At 36.2% G+C, this 16,015-nt stretch overlaps 1 protein-coding gene across 1 annotated transcript; it reads right to left on the reverse strand.

Annotated features, from left to right (window-relative positions):
- Positions 1-7,049: 7,049 nt before the first annotated feature.
- LOC110915355 (E3 ubiquitin-protein ligase RING1-like) lies at positions 7,050-8,279 on the reverse strand. Its single transcript, XM_022160035.2, has one exon. The coding sequence runs from the start codon at positions 8,201-8,203 to the stop codon at positions 7,190-7,192; it is 1,014 nt and encodes a 337-aa protein (XP_022015727.1). The 5' UTR covers positions 8,204-8,279; the 3' UTR covers positions 7,050-7,189.
- Between the last annotated feature and the right edge of the window lie 7,736 nt (positions 8,280-16,015).

Below are 16,015 nucleotides of genomic sequence, written 5' to 3' on the forward strand. Positions count from 1 at the left end.
CACAGACACAAACCCTAGCACACCTTCTTCTTCTCCTCCACCACCTCTCCTCCACCACTCCAGTTGCCGCCGCCGCCTCCACTGCCTACACCTTCCACCGTCGCCTACACCTGCCATCGCCTCCATCTCATCCACCTTCCACCGCCGCTACACTTGCCATCGCTTCCACCGCCACCTCCTCCTGCCACCGCCTCCTCCTTCCACCACAGATTAGAGCGTACTGCGTAATCGGATCGATACGCTTCCGACAATCAGCCCGGTTTCCGATAAGCAATTTTGGAGCGTCCTGCGTAATTGGATTGATACGCTTCTTGAAAAAACAGAAGGGTCAGAGTTTGGTAAGAGGGTTTGTGTTAAATTTCCATTGATTTGGTGTTTATGTTGGAAAGTTTCCATTTTTTAAGGTTTTTTTTTAGAATTATGAAGGAAGATTCGTTGCTGTTGTTAAGGGGATTTGACTCGGTTGCTAGCTCTCTTTCGTAGCTTTCTAATAATCTTGATAATGCTCTTCACGTGATTGTGTTGTGTTATACTAATTTTCTGTTTTTTAATAAGTTATGTACATGTATTACATTTAAAAGTTCTTGATATGAACAGATTCGATTTTGTTATTTGTTATGTTGTTTTGAGTGAACCGATTGTTGTTGTTTATGTAAATCGATTGGTCTTGTTGTTTATACAAATCGATTGTTCTGATTGTTTTGAGTGAATCGGTTGTTCTTACCGAAGTTAAAAAAACAAACAGTCTTCTTCTTGCAGACTGCAGAGGTTTGGTCCACCTCTTCTGCTACAGATGTCTGCAGATGTGGTCCGCAGACTGCAGACATTTTACCTCTGAAAAAACAAACAACACCTTAGGTCGGGTTACAAGGATTTTGGAATAGAATGGAGGTTTGGACCAAAAACTTGGCTCAAATTCGATGAACACTAACACACAAAACCGGATTTGATGCGTAACATGGCTTCAAATCTTTCTTTATCGTAGAGGTGGCAAAATGGACCCAACTAAGAAAGTTTGGGTTGATTTAGGTGCAAAAAACTAAGCAATGGGTTAAGTTGGGTAAGACTTTATAGTTAAGGGGGTCAGGATGGGTAAATTTAAATTTGAAAGAAAAACCCAATAGGTCAGGTTGGGCCAAGATAATAAAAGGAGTGGGTCACAATGGACTCGTTTGGAACCCAAAATAGAAACAGTTGAACACGACGTTAATTGGAGATTAGAGTTCATCAATTACTAAACATTAGACCCTAATTCACCACAAATATGTCCATCCAACGATCGAATTCCCCAAATCATCACACCATTCTGGTGAATTCTCCCAATCTATTCGTCGTTTCTGAGTTTCTGACAGTCAATTTGAGTGTTCTATATCATCGCAATTGGATTCATCATATCTATTCGCCAACTAAGATATTACTTCAGGAACTGTGTTGATTATTTTGGCTGGAAAGTTCAAGGGGAAGAGAGTTGTGTTCAATGGTGGGATTTCTTTGTAATGGTTTTAGGCTATATGTTTCTTGTGAATGTATATTTCTTTTTAGGTTTACGTATAAATTTCTTTGTAAATTACATTCAACACAGTCTGTTAAGAAATTTTTAGATATCTTTGTAATTTTTTTAAGTTTTAGGTTTTATACTTCTCACAAATTTTTTATCTGTTTTGATTTTTCTTTTAGCAAGATATGTCTTGTTTTGGTTGAAGGTATTATGTTTAAGAAATCAAATTTGATTGATAATTTAATCGTGTGAAATGAAAAAGATTTTGTTTTAAAATTGTAGTAGGAAGAAAGTATATTTATTTGATACCCATTAGGCATTTTTCAATTTAGTATTGCTTTTAATTTGTGATGGGTGATTGTATGAAACTGTAAATTACATGATTTTTTTTTTTTTTTTTGGAAAATGTCTTGAAATAATAATCAAGTTTTAAAAGTGTTTTAATTAGGTCATTTGTATCTTTTTTTGTCCCAATTAGATAACTTAACATTCAAATTGAGCCATGTCCTTTTTTCCACGTGTCAAGAAAAAATGAAGCATGAGATGCTGGGCTCGGATTATTTTAATATATGAAATTATATTTATTAAAAATAAAAACATTTTAATTGCATTAAAAATTAGAAAAAAAAAAAAAAAACAAGTTACAATCCACGTCATCACTCGACGTTAGCATCAAATAAAAGGAAAAAAAGAAACAAAAATTCACATCACTACGGTTACCTATGAAATGGTGAAAAAACCCTTAATTTTAATGGAAAATGAATGTTGAGTGACCTGATTGGAACACTTTTGAAACTTGAGTGATCTAATTGGAACACTTTTAAAACTTGGTTACTATTCTACAAAATTACCCCGACAATTTATATAATATTACTTTGTTATTTTGAGGGACTGGGTGAACACTAAAATAGGAAGCGAGCGAATTGTTTTTGTTTGTGGTTTTGTAAATGTTCATCTGTATCATGATCCTTCAAGTCTAAAAAGTTGGAACTTTCATTAGTTAGTAATCACATGTATATTTTGATCTGTTGACCCGTTTAGTTAGCTGAAAGATGTGATGACATTGATTAATCAAAAGTGCAGATCCAGACCCAAACATAACAACGCCAGTATTATTAATGACACCATCCAAATGCTAAAGGATCAAAACCACAATGTGCATCATTATAAGCATGTGAAGTTATTAAGCCTCGCCTAATCACCCCATATATCATGATTACATTGGCTAGCTTTAGTTCATTTAAATAGAAGTATCTGAGATGAGGTTCCATCTCTAGTAAAGTACATTTACAAAGTTTTTTTTTTTTAACGGCAAATTTGGATCACTGACGGACCACTGGAGTATCATCGTGCCACCAGCGGAACCACCCGATCATATACATCTCCACTAGGCATAATGCCTATACACCAATTCAAGAGAAAACCCAATAAATATGGGAAAACCCCCTTTGTGGGAATCGAACACAGGATCTATTGGTCCCAAAGTTTTATCTCACCCCCAAGATGCCACTAGGCTATAAAGTCATGGGCTACGGTTACAAAGTTTAAGCCTAAATTCCTATTATAAACTTTTTTTTATATTTTTTAATTATTTTCTTGTTTTTATCTATTTTATAATTTTTTTATAATTTATTATTTTTTTAGTTTATTTTTTTATTTTTTTGTTTGTATTTATATATATTTTTTTAAATTTTATCTCATCCTAACCCGAACCCATCACGACTCAAACTCATTCGAACCTAACCTATCGTGACCTTTTTTTTTAAATATACCTATCTTGACCTAGACTAATCCTAATCCAAAGTCCAAACTCATCCTAACCCAAATTCATTCTAATCTTTTTTTAAGAGAAAAATGCTCGGATAGTCCCCGTGGTTTGGTGCAATTTCACCTTTAGTCACTAACTTTCTAAAATTACATCTATAGTCCCCAACTGTTGCACATTTGTTCTCGGATAGTCCCTAAATAGATGAAGGTTAATTTTCTTAGTTAAGTGGGTGTAAAATGACCTACATACCCTTTATTTTAATAAACAAATAAAACTCTAAATGAAATTAACAAACCATGTGGGACCCACTGTCTACCACACCTTTCTTCTTTCTTGTTCTCAGATCAAATCTCTTCCAACTTAAACTCAATGACAATACACACAACTCTGAAAAACAAAAGTTTAAATTAAATCAAAACTAAAGGTGGATAAAGGTTGGGGTTCGTTATTTCGACGAAGTGGTTTTGACGGCGGTTTTGCTGGTGGATACGGTGAAGAAGGTGGTGGTTCCGATGTGAGATGCGACGGAGGGTAGAAGGTTATGGGTCCGGGTAGAACGTCCGATATGATGGTGGTGGCATGTTGGTGGCAGATGACCACAACGCATCAGTTCTGATTAACTCCGGTAAGCCCTACTCCACCTGAACATTCCAACGAGTCGATTATCAGTTCTGATCAAGCTCCGGTAAGCCCTCAGTTCTGATCAACCTCCGACGAGTCGATTTTTAGTTTTCCGGCGAAGCTCCAGGTTAGATTCCTGAGGATACACAAGAAACCGATATCAAACATCAAGAAAGATGCTATCAATATCAACCCTGTTCGTGTCAAGGGTATTTCAGGATAAATCAAGCTCCAACAACGATGTTTGGGAAGACTGGTTTGCTGTATCGTTTAATTGGGAAATAAATGATAAAGATGAAGCAAATTGTGACGAGATATTGAACGAAACCCCAGTCACGACTGTATTTACTAAACCCAATGCAAAGGTAGTGAAAAGATCTAGACGTATCTCTTTATTTAACTCCGGTCGGCGAAGAATTGGCGGCAGCGTTGACCGGAGATGATGGTGGGAGATGAAGTAGGTTGAAGATGTTGGTGATTGGCTGAGGGGTTGGTGGGACCCACTTGATATCTTTTAATATTTAAATGCCCAGATGTTAATTGTTAATGTTTATATATTTTAAAGAAAGGGTATTTTTGTCATTCCACACCCTCTTAACTGAGAAAACTAACTGATGTTAGGCACAGAGACTATCTGGGAACGAAAATTGATTGGGGACTATAACTGTAATTTTAAAAAGTTAGGGACTAAAGGTGAAAAAAAGGCAAATCACAGGGACTATCCGGGCATTTAACTCTTTTTTTAATATACTTATCCTGACGCAAACTCATCCTACCTCAAACCCATCTTGGCCCATTACCCAAACCCACCCAAGTGCCCAACTTGCCCACTTTGCCACCCATACTTTTATCGATAAACTCAACTCAACACACCAAATAAGCCCCTATATTTATATTTATACTCTCACCAAATACGAACTCTTTTAACATATTTTAAACTCTATTCAACTAATCAAATTACCCTAACCTCATAAACCAAACAAATAACAAACCAATTTAATTCAAAAACTAAACCTATTTAACTCACAATTTAAACTTAAACTCGAACTCTTTTTCATCAGAATTATTCCAACAAAACTCAAGAAATTAACCTTCAGGGGCGATGCAGTTGTAAGCGTTTAAAGCCACATTTTTTTTAATTTCCCTCTTACAGGGAGGGATATTAAGTCCAAATAAATCCACATTCCACTTAAAAGCCATATGTCCAACGCAAGTTGCATCTTTACCCCAATTTCACCAACCAAACACCCACAACCCATCATACAAACCACCACCAATGACTGACTACCCTTCAAAAACCCATGAAGCATCCACAAAATCTTTAAAGAATTCTGGGTTTTTGTCTGCAATTGAAGAACAAGAATATAGGAAAGCTAGGGCTGAAGTTGTTAGAAAAGTTTGATGATTTCAGGCGGATTTTGTTCTGGGAAACAGCATATCCAATAGGATCGATGATGAACTACACATGGTCAACCAGATAACAATATTGCATAAATTAAGGTAACGAACAAATAACATAGAGTGAAATTAACTGGGAATACTGATTGTCAAAAGGAATGTGCTGATTTTGTTTCTTATTTTCCTATGTTACATAATCAACAAACACTAATTCTTTTAGGTTTCACATTTTCCTAGTTATATAACATCAAATGACCTAACTTATGATGCTTTGATGGTAACATCATATATACAAACTCATAATTGAGCTTTTTTTAGTTTATAACTTGCAATCTACCAATACCCACTAACAAAAGCACGCAGGCGGCACTTACAGTATGAAGTTGATTTTGCTTCTCTTATGGCAAATCAAACATAGGACTGAAGTTCATGCAGGATCTGACAGTGACTATTTCTGACAATATTCTATTGAGTTTAATATATACACATATACACACAAACATACACACGCCTATATGTATAACGGCTGTATTATCTCATGTGAGACAAGAATAATAAGATTCATAACGTTCCACAAACTTCATAGTACCTATCAGTTTATTACTGATCTCATATCTATGATTAATTCCCCAGTGGTTGATAACACAGGTTTTTTAAGTATGTATTGCAGGATGTGAACCATATTCAATAAAATATAAATTTAATATATATGTGTATATATGTATGTATAACAATTGTATTAACTCATGTGAAACAAGGGTAATGAAATTCGCAGCGAGTTAACATTCACAATTTCCAAAGTTTAGCAAAGGATCATGAAAACTGACCTAACGTATTTTACTAATGCCGTGTCTATAACTAATTCCCCATTGGTCAACATATATGATTCATCGGCAAGTGAACTTCCGTATTCTATAATTTAATGAGTGTATAACTGTTCTTTTATCTCATGCAAAACAAGGCTAATAAGATTCACAGAGTTTCAAATTGACAGAGTGAATGTTCACACCTTTCATACTTTAGCATATGATCATCAACACAGCCCTAACTTGTTACTAATCTTGTATCTATAACTAATCCTCACTGGTTGACAATATGAATCTTTTTGAGTATTACATGATGCGAAAATCCATGTCCTATAAATGTACAATATATATCTATATATATACATATATAGATATACGTAAGTAACGTAACAGTTGTATTATCTTGTGCGAAACGAGGCAATACAATTCACAAGGTTTCAAATTCAGTGAGTGAACATTCACAGTTTTCTTAATTTAACATAGGATCATTAACACGGCCCTAACTTGTTACTAATCTCGTATTTATGACTATATCCCCATTGGTTGACAATATCGGTCTTTTTAAGTATTACATGATATGAACTTCCATACCCTATTCCTATACATGTAATAAATATACGTATATACATACATACATACACACAGACATATATATAACTCGTGCAAAACGAGGGAATAAGATTCAAAAAGTTCTTCGGTGCGTGTACATTCACATTTTTTCATGGTTTAGCATAGGATCATTAACACGCCCCCTTAAGTATTACTTGATGAAACTTCATGTGAGCTCCCATTTTTCTTCCGGCGTCATTGGCGATAAGATTAACCGAAGTATAAGTGAAAATCACCCCCTTTAACAACTAGAGATACCGAATTACTGATAGGCCCTCAAATATAAAATGTATACATAAATCTCTTCTAATTCTATAGAATTCCAGTTAATACTTGAGCAAATGAAAAATGACATGAAAAAAGAACCAGCAAAAGGAGACAACTCAAATCAAAATTTCTTTCTTACACAACCATAATATCAGATAAGAGTATATAAAACACGAAACAAAAAACAAGCATTTAAAATATCAGATTCACACGGACCTGTCTTTAATCAAGATCTTCTTGTCTAGCCTGACCACCACTCCCCTGATTACCACCATCTCTTGAACTGTTGTTATTCCCTGATCCACTATTACTCGCCTCAGCCGACGTACCATACCCCGTAAACGGCCACGGTAAGTTTATCCTAAACCTCCTTTCACCCGGTGTCAAAGGATCACCCTGAGCACCACCAGTAGAAGTCTGTCTGTCCCGGTTCTCGTAATCAGGATCATCCGTAGGCAACTCAAACCGACAAACCGGACACGAATTATGCAACTCCAACCACGGAATAATACAATCCGGATGATACATATGCTTACACGGCAATTTCTTCACATCCTCATCAAGTTCGAAGCTATCTTTACAAACCGCGCAATCCGAATAATCCGACTCCATCAACTCCTTACTGATCTTAACACTAGGAAGGTTTTCGACAACTGATTTCGCCGCAGGCGGTGTGCCGTATCGATTCGGATCATTCTCAGCTAACTGCTGGATCAACTGCTCCAATCCAGGACCAATAAAATAATCACCTAAATTCGACGGCACACGAAAACCAGCCCCATCACCATCCGAACTGTTTTCGATAACGAATTGAATGTTCGCACCACCTGCACGTAAAGTATTAAGATAATTCTGAAGAAATGCAAACGGATTAAACTCTCCATGGTTCTGAACACCTCCACCGGATCCGGTTCGAGAGATCGGACCACCGAACAACGCCGATAAATCGCTAGGGTTTTGAAAATCGCCGGTTGAGCCGCCGTGGCGGGAGGAGGTGGGGAAGAGGAGCGGGAAGCCGGAGGCGAACGGCGATGGATCGTCGAATGCGAGGAATGGATTTGGGGGGTTAGGGTTAGGGTTTTCATATTCTTCGAGGAAGCCTTCGTTGCAATTAGGGCAAATTGGTTCGGCGGTAGGTGACGGTGAGATGGAGACTGTACGGTTACATTGGTAGCAGAAGTAGAGCTGCGGGGCGGCGACGGTGGCGGAGCCGCCGGTGGAGACTCCTGACGACATCGTTTTGAGGGAAGTTCACGACGGTTTGGGTGTTGTTTGGTGTGTTAATAAGGGGCTTGGTTATAGTTTATTTGATTTTTTTTTCATTTCTGTATCTTTGTATAATGTTGTGTAACTAGCAGTTGTGGGGCGATGGCCGAATAATTCTCAATTAATTAAAAAAACACTACGATAATTATGTTAGGAAAAAAATAAAAATGATGATAAGACCGTAATTTTTGGCTCAGGGCAAAACTGTAATTTTTCAGGACTAATGAGCGAGTGTTAGCCAGCTCCTTGACACCGAAAAAAATTAAACGGAGTCAACCAATTTAAAAAAAAAAACTTTATAGTTTTGCTAAAAAAATTATACGATTGGAAAAACGTAATTTTGTACTGAGGGCGAAATCATATTTTTCATTCAGGGATAAAATCGTAAATTAAATGGACCAATGAGGGAGTCGCAGGCAGCTACCAGCATGACTGTAATTTTCACTGGGGGCAAAATAGTAATTTAACCATGAAAACAAACAAAAACAATGGAGAAAATGTAAATCTAAGTTGAGGGCAAAATCATAACTTGGCTGTGAGAAAAAAACCTAAAGGCAAAACTGTAAATTTAAACGGGGCAAAATTGTAAATTTGAACCGATGGCAAATTTGGAATTTTTAGCTGGGAGCAAAAGCATAAATTTATTTTTATGTGGGGGTAAAAACATAATTTTGAACTGATGGCAAAATCGTAATTTTAAGGGAAAAAAACTAATGGCAAAACTGTAAATTTAAACCGGGCAAAATGGTAAATCGAACCGCGGGCAAAATTGAAATTTTTAGCTGGGAGCAAAAGCATAAATTTATTTTTAAGTGGAGGGTAAAATCATAATTTTGAACTCATTGCAAAATCGTAAATTTAAAGCGGGATAAAATCGTAAATTTGTTAGGCCAATAGGAGAGTGTCAGGCAGCTGCCTGGCACTATTCTCTTTGTCGCCCATGTGAGCCAATAGATGGCCATCACCACCCATTTCACCCAATAGGTGAAAACCACTATTCCCGCACATGGAATTTGTATACGTTGAATAATGTAATGATAAAATTATGTTATATTATAAAAAAATAGAGTTAACTATCATTTACGTCCATATGTTTTGCTGTAAAATGTTATTTCAGTTCAAAAAAATTGTGTCAGTACCCTCCTCAACATTTTTGAAACGTGTCATTTCAGTCCAAAAAGATAACTTCTTGCGTCAGTTCCGTCCTCAACGTTTTTAATGGCGCGTTATCTTTTTGGACTGAAGTGGCACGTTTCAAAAATGTTGAGAACGAAAAAAGATAAAGCGCCATTAAAAACGTTGAGGACTGAACTGGCGCAAGGCGTTATCGTTTTGGACTGAAGTAGCACATTTCAAAAATGTTGAGTACGGAGCTGACGCAAATTTTTTTGGACTGAAGTGACATTTTCCACCATACCACAGGGACAAAAATGACAGTTAACTCAATATGATATATCTTATAAGCCAATGAAGTAGTGGAGTGGTTGGGGAAAGACTTGGTTTTCCTTGTGACCCAGGTTCGACTCTCACTCTCCCCATTATTTTCTATGGCATCCAGGTGAAGGGCGAATACGGGTGGCGTCGGTTCGTCTTGGATGGGAGGAGAGGTTTTACCGATTATGCCACTGTCGTGCCTTCAGGCGGGTGGACGTCGGGTTTCCGCGCATCTGGGAGAGCCAAGGGGCTGGCGGCGGTCGAGTAGTCGACCTTGGCCACAGCGCCCAGTGTCACGATGGTTGACACATCGTTCCTTGTCGTTCAAAAAAAAATGATATATCTTATAAATTAGGTTAGAACCCGTCTATTACACGTGTTGAATAAATAAATATTATCGTAAACAAATAGTTTTAAGAAATATAATATTGTTAATTTGTTGCTTATAATTATTATGGGATTGATAAATAAATAAATAAGTTGATAATTATTTTGTTACTAAAATATAAGTGAGTGATACGTAGCATTCTTTGGAAACCCGTATATTACAAATGACGAATATCAAAAAAAGAAAAATATAAATTATAAACTTTTTAGTTAATTATTACACGTGTTTTACAAACCTATGTATTACATGAATTGGCATTATTTGGAATCGCTAATTACTAAAAAAGAGTTAATTTTTTTAATTAATTATTAAAAAGTTAATTGTCTTAGTAGTTGTAATATATGACGAACCCATATTTTAATTAAATATATCCATTGCTCATTGTGTTATATTGATATGTTAATATTTGTTCGTAAATATTAAAAATATGTAAATTAACTTCCGGATACTACACAAACTGTGTAATGATTTGTAACTAATTAAACTTTTTTAACATTTTTTATTAATTATTTACTTGGAATTATTTATTAATTAATTTTGTTATTATTATAAAGATAAGTGATATTCATGTATTAATTAATTGTTAAAAAAAGTATAAATATATTTTTTAGGTTAAAGGAGAGAACTGTGACAAATGGCAAATAACCGGTAATTCCGTACAATCTAATCACTATTTTTATTACAAATCTCATGCATTAACCGTAATTTAATTACGTAACTGGGTCATACATTAGAGAACAGTGTTAGGACAAGTAACCAATGCTATAACACATGTTGGTTTCCGTCGTGTCGCGAAACCAATCAAACTATGTCCTAAAAGTGTTGGTAGAAAGTATTTGGCGCACTATTCACGGTCACACTATTCATTACAGCAAAACTGTGAAAATGAAACGAAACGATGAAAAAACGACATACGAATGACATAACTGAGTCCATATATAAATATGAAAACACTAATGTGGGAACACATCTTACAGTAATATGTAACTTTCCGGTATAACGCTCTAATAAAAAAATCGTCCTTTCGGCTAAAAATATAACAATTTTAACTCGTCTGAAATACTAATTCAGCATTTCCGAGACTCCAGCATTATGATAAAATAATGACAAGCACATTAAAACACTTTGAGGATATCAATGGGGTGTCCAAAACATAAGCTTCCGATGCTACGTCGCTGTCACACCCCAACCGATGGCGAAAACATCGGGGCGAGAGACTAAGCAAATCAGATTGCTCAAGAGAATCCATATCACTACGTGTTTCGATATAGATTAATCAAAATTTCATAAACAACTTAAATTGTCATACAATCCAAAACATGATCAAAATAGTATCAAAGTATCATCAACATTCAACAAGTTTCAAAATTTTGTCTTTCTAAGATGAGTTTCTAAGGTCATCCTAGCTTGATTTCTTGTTTCCTTTACCTATCAACCTGCAACATGTATTAAAATACAATAAACAAAAATATTGGCGAGTATACAAGTTTGAATACATAGCATAATAGTTTAACGTATAAAACTCATATCCAACATGAACAACATATCACAAGTTTAAACATGCTAGTTAACGTGGTTCCTATGATAACCCAAGTCTCCAACAAGTTAACGTGTCTTTCCTACTTCGACGCATCGAAGAGGAGGTAAAAGAATCAAAACTTAACATTACTCCCCAAGACTCAAAGAGAGGTGCGTTACCCCTATAGCGCTATAATTGTTAAAGCGGGCTACACATAAGAATCAAATGTTCACATAGCATAAAAGTCTCAAGTATCACAAGTATCATGTTTTCATGTTTAATGCGGATAGAGCATGTTTCAAATAAGTTTCAAGTGTCAAGTGTCTTGATATAGAATACATGTTGCATCCCAAAAGTGTTAAAAACAAAAAAGGATCGAGTATACTCACAGTGGGTGCTTAGAATCCTAAACACAGTAGGATTGGATCGAAGGGAGCGCTGGATCAGCCTGCGTGCGGGGAACAGAGCATAAGTCCTCTAAGTGCTGACCCGGTCGGGAACAGAGTGTCGAAAAGTGCGAAATCGAGTTAAAGTATCAGACAGACTACCTGAGCAGATGGTCATCCGAACGGATGGTCATCCGGACGGATGACCATACGAATGGATGGCCATTCGAACAACGTGTAGATGTTTGTGAACTTGTTTAAGTGTTTGATCATAGTGTCATGTAAAAACAAACACCAAGTGTTATCATAAGCAGATCATCTAGATGGATGGTCATCCGATCGGATGGCCATTCGAACAGATGGTCAGTGTGTGAAGTTTTCGTAAAATTTCTAAGTTTTGAGTTTAACGGAGATGGTGTGACGACGTGTCAAACAAAGGAAACTTACCAAACCCAGCTCGTTCGATCGAATGGGTATCACCCCCTTTCGAACCGACGAGCTGCTTCTGATGGAATTTCATGTTTGGATCCGTCAATCGGCCCGTTTTCCGGTGGAATTCAGTTTTCAAGCCGACTGTCGACTAAGGAACGAGTCGAGAGTCTGTTTTAGTCTGATTTCACCAATGTTTGTATAAAAATTGAAGAAAAGTTCGGAAATCAATTGCAAAACGTGAAGTTTATCAGGCCTGAGTCGGAAACATGTGAAATCCCGTCAGATCTGGTGTAAAAGTGTGAGATTTCTTTAGATCTTGTATAAAAGTTGTGAAAATCCATTAGATCTGGAACTAATCTTGGTTAAATGGTGCTCCACAACAGTTTGCATAAGCAACCCAGTGGAAACCACCTTCAAGAGGTCCAAATCAGTTGGTTTTTGAGGAAAAGTTGAAGTGTTCGTGTGATTTTGATGAAGAATACAACGTAGAAGTGATTAAAGATGAAAGTTGTACAAGATTTGAGGTGAAATACTTACGATATGGCCTTGAATCGCGGTTAAAGTGACTGAGTGTCACACCCCTTTCTGCAGCGGAAGCACGAGGTGTGATCATGAAAGGTTCTCATTGCATACGAAAGGTAAACATACTATATGCTCGAAAATAACTTCAAACATTACATTGCCAAAACATAAGTCAAGTGTTTACCACACCAGATGGCATATTATCTTAAAGGTTACAACTTTATTTAATAATAAACAAGCGACATCCACGAGCATAAGTAAGACCACGCGCACATCCATCCTAGTTACCTGAAATACATGTGAGTTTTGGAAAAACGTCAACATAATGTTGGTGTGAATTCATGCCGTTTTGTTTTGCATTTTTGTATACTTTGTATGAAAACATAGTTTGTGAATAAATCGAGTTTTCATAAATCCAGTTTCATGAATACACCACGTACTCAAGTATGATTCAAATTCTTCTTGAGTACCCCACGTACTCAAGTATAATTCATGCCTCTCTTGAGTACCCCACGTACTCAAGTATTCATCAAGTTTTAGAATGGTATGTGTGTTTATGTAAATTAAGTATTCCTGTATGTATCAGGATTGTTAATGGGTTGCAAAGCCATTAACATGTGACACGACATAGGAAGTCACCAAACCTGAGGCATTTAATTGGTATATTCTGAGACACAAAAGCACTACTCGGTACTCGCCCTCACCGAGAGTGTGGCTGCCCGGCACCCGTTAGATCTAACCTTTTGTTCTGCGGTCTAGGTATATTGTTGATTAATGGTGCTTCTGTACCCTATTCGTGACACGATTCCTCGCATCATTTTTCATAGCGCATCCTACTTGGTACTCGTTTCTCACCAAGCGCGCTTCTCATATTCCTATTTCACAACACACTTGGTACTCGTCCTCACCAAGTGCGCTTCTCGTTTTCTTATTTCACAACACACTTGGTACTCGTTCTCACCAAGTGCGCTTCTTGTATTCTTATATCGCTACACACTTGGTACTCGTTCTCACCAAGTGTGCTTTTTTATTATCATACCATTTGTTAAACATAAAAATATCTGTAACATGTATTTCACCCCCGAAGTTATAAAACTGAAAACAGTTAAGAGAAAAGGGGGAGCATGAACTCACAACTTTGCGTTCCTGTGCGTCGTAAACTTCACCAGGTTTGCTTATTTAACGTCGTAACCTATACGCGTTTTCTTAACGTTAGTCACTAGACTTGCGTCGCACAAGTTCAGTCACTCACTTTTGTATTCGAATTGTCGTGTTAAAAATATTTCATATTTTTAACTAAGTATCTTACTTATATTATTTTTCGCAAGTTAATATAAGTGTCTTGTGTTTTGCACTTTGCACCCGAATTATGTGTCTTGTATATTGTATGTGTATTTTCATGTTTATACTCCTCATGAGTTTTTAGTGTATTTTTACGTCTTAATACGCTAGCACGTATAACACATACTATATACACTTAGCACAGAAGTTGGTGATAAAATAATATATATTTTTCTCTCAAAAATATACATACTTATATCCATTTTTATTCTTAAAGAAATCCTCATTTCTTATCACCAAAAATTAGGGAAACCTTGGTAATACTCTTTAAATACATTTTTAGGGAATAAGTTTCTCAAAACTTATATTTTTCTAAGTATCAAAATTTATAAAAATTTTGGCAGAGTTTCCCCTAAAAATGGAGGTTTCCCATGTTTTCAAAACATGTGTTTATTTTCTTTTAAATCGTCAACAATCATCAACAACACTTATCAACAATAATCATCCACAAATATCACTAATTTCTCCATTTCATGAACTTGGTTATTTACTAAAATTGTGTAGTAACTTACTAGCACATTTAGTAAGTCTTGTTATCTTTAAAAATAAGTTTAGTTTCTTAAAAACCTTATTTTCAAAGAATATAAAGTTTCACAACTTCTAGTCGGTTTTTACGAAAATTATTTCTTTGTTAAAACTTTTGTTACACAAGTGTCCATACACTTGTTTGTTCACAAAAATCACTTTTGTTTGTGTAAGATCCGGTTTAGAACATGTGGTTTCTTTTGACGCTTGGTCTTTTGAAAATACCACTTGTAGATTCATAGATCGGCAAGTTTTAAACACTATTTTACAAGTAAAAATACTTTTACACAAGTTCATGTTTCTCGTGTGGTAGAGTTTCACCTTTTAACCCTTGTACCGTCCGAAACAAGCTTATGTCAAGATCTATGATCTTAACAAAGTCGGGTTAAACGGTGATCCGAGCTACCACAACGTAGATCGGGCCTAAATAGCCACACATTTCAATTACTACAACTTTTACACAACTTATATGCTTTTAACCAACATTATTCATGTTTTAGTAGACTTTTATGCTTCAAAACGCAAGTTTCCGAATTTTAACCGTTACATATCGTATTAACCACCTTAGATTAGTACAAGTATGAGTTTTAAGTGTTATACCTCTAGCTCGGGGCTAGGGAAGATTCTATGCGAAAAATGAGTGGATAAAAGCAAGAGAAAGAGGTCCTTCGCCTTCCGTTTGCACCAAGCTTCCTAATACGGGATCCTTGATGCTTGTGTATGCTTGGAATGGAATGAACTAAACTCGAAAATGATGGATGGATCTAGGGATGTTTGGCCGTGAGCTTTGTAGAGGGAGAGAGTGTGTGTGTTGTGGTGTGTGTTAAGTGAAGGTTATGGTGGATTGATCTTGCAACTTATAGACAATTCTCAAGGGCATTAACCGGTAGTCCATATGTCTTCTTGATATAAGACAAGACTCAATAAAATATAGCAAAGAAATCCCTTGTGGGATCTTGGTCTCCCAACCGTCCAACATAGGGGGGGGGGGTATTGGTTGCATTTCAATTGTTAGTTACCATATCTAGTTACTTGTTAAATGTTAGGTTTAGTGTGTTATGTATGTTATATAATGTGAAGTGTGTTAGGGTGTTCGGGGACCCTAACAAGCTTAGAAAAAAAAAATAAAAAAAATAAAAACAATGCTTCTAGCATTATTTTAGTGTTCCGGGTAAAGTCCGGTTGTTCGGTTAGACACCGATTCGATTAAGTGTTAAATTACACTTTCTAGTGTC

The sequence above is a fragment of the Helianthus annuus genome, chromosome 16, assembly GCF_002127325.2.
Source record: "Helianthus annuus cultivar XRQ/B chromosome 16, HanXRQr2.0-SUNRISE, whole genome shotgun sequence".
NCBI classification, from domain to species: Eukaryota; Viridiplantae; Streptophyta; class Magnoliopsida; order Asterales; family Asteraceae; genus Helianthus; species Helianthus annuus.

What these genes read in the sequence shown, in the direction of transcription:
- LOC110915355 (XM_022160035.2), bottom strand. Translation starts at nt 8,203, where the DNA reads ATGTCGTCAGGAGTCTCCACCGGCGGCTCCGCCACCGTCGCCGCCCCG.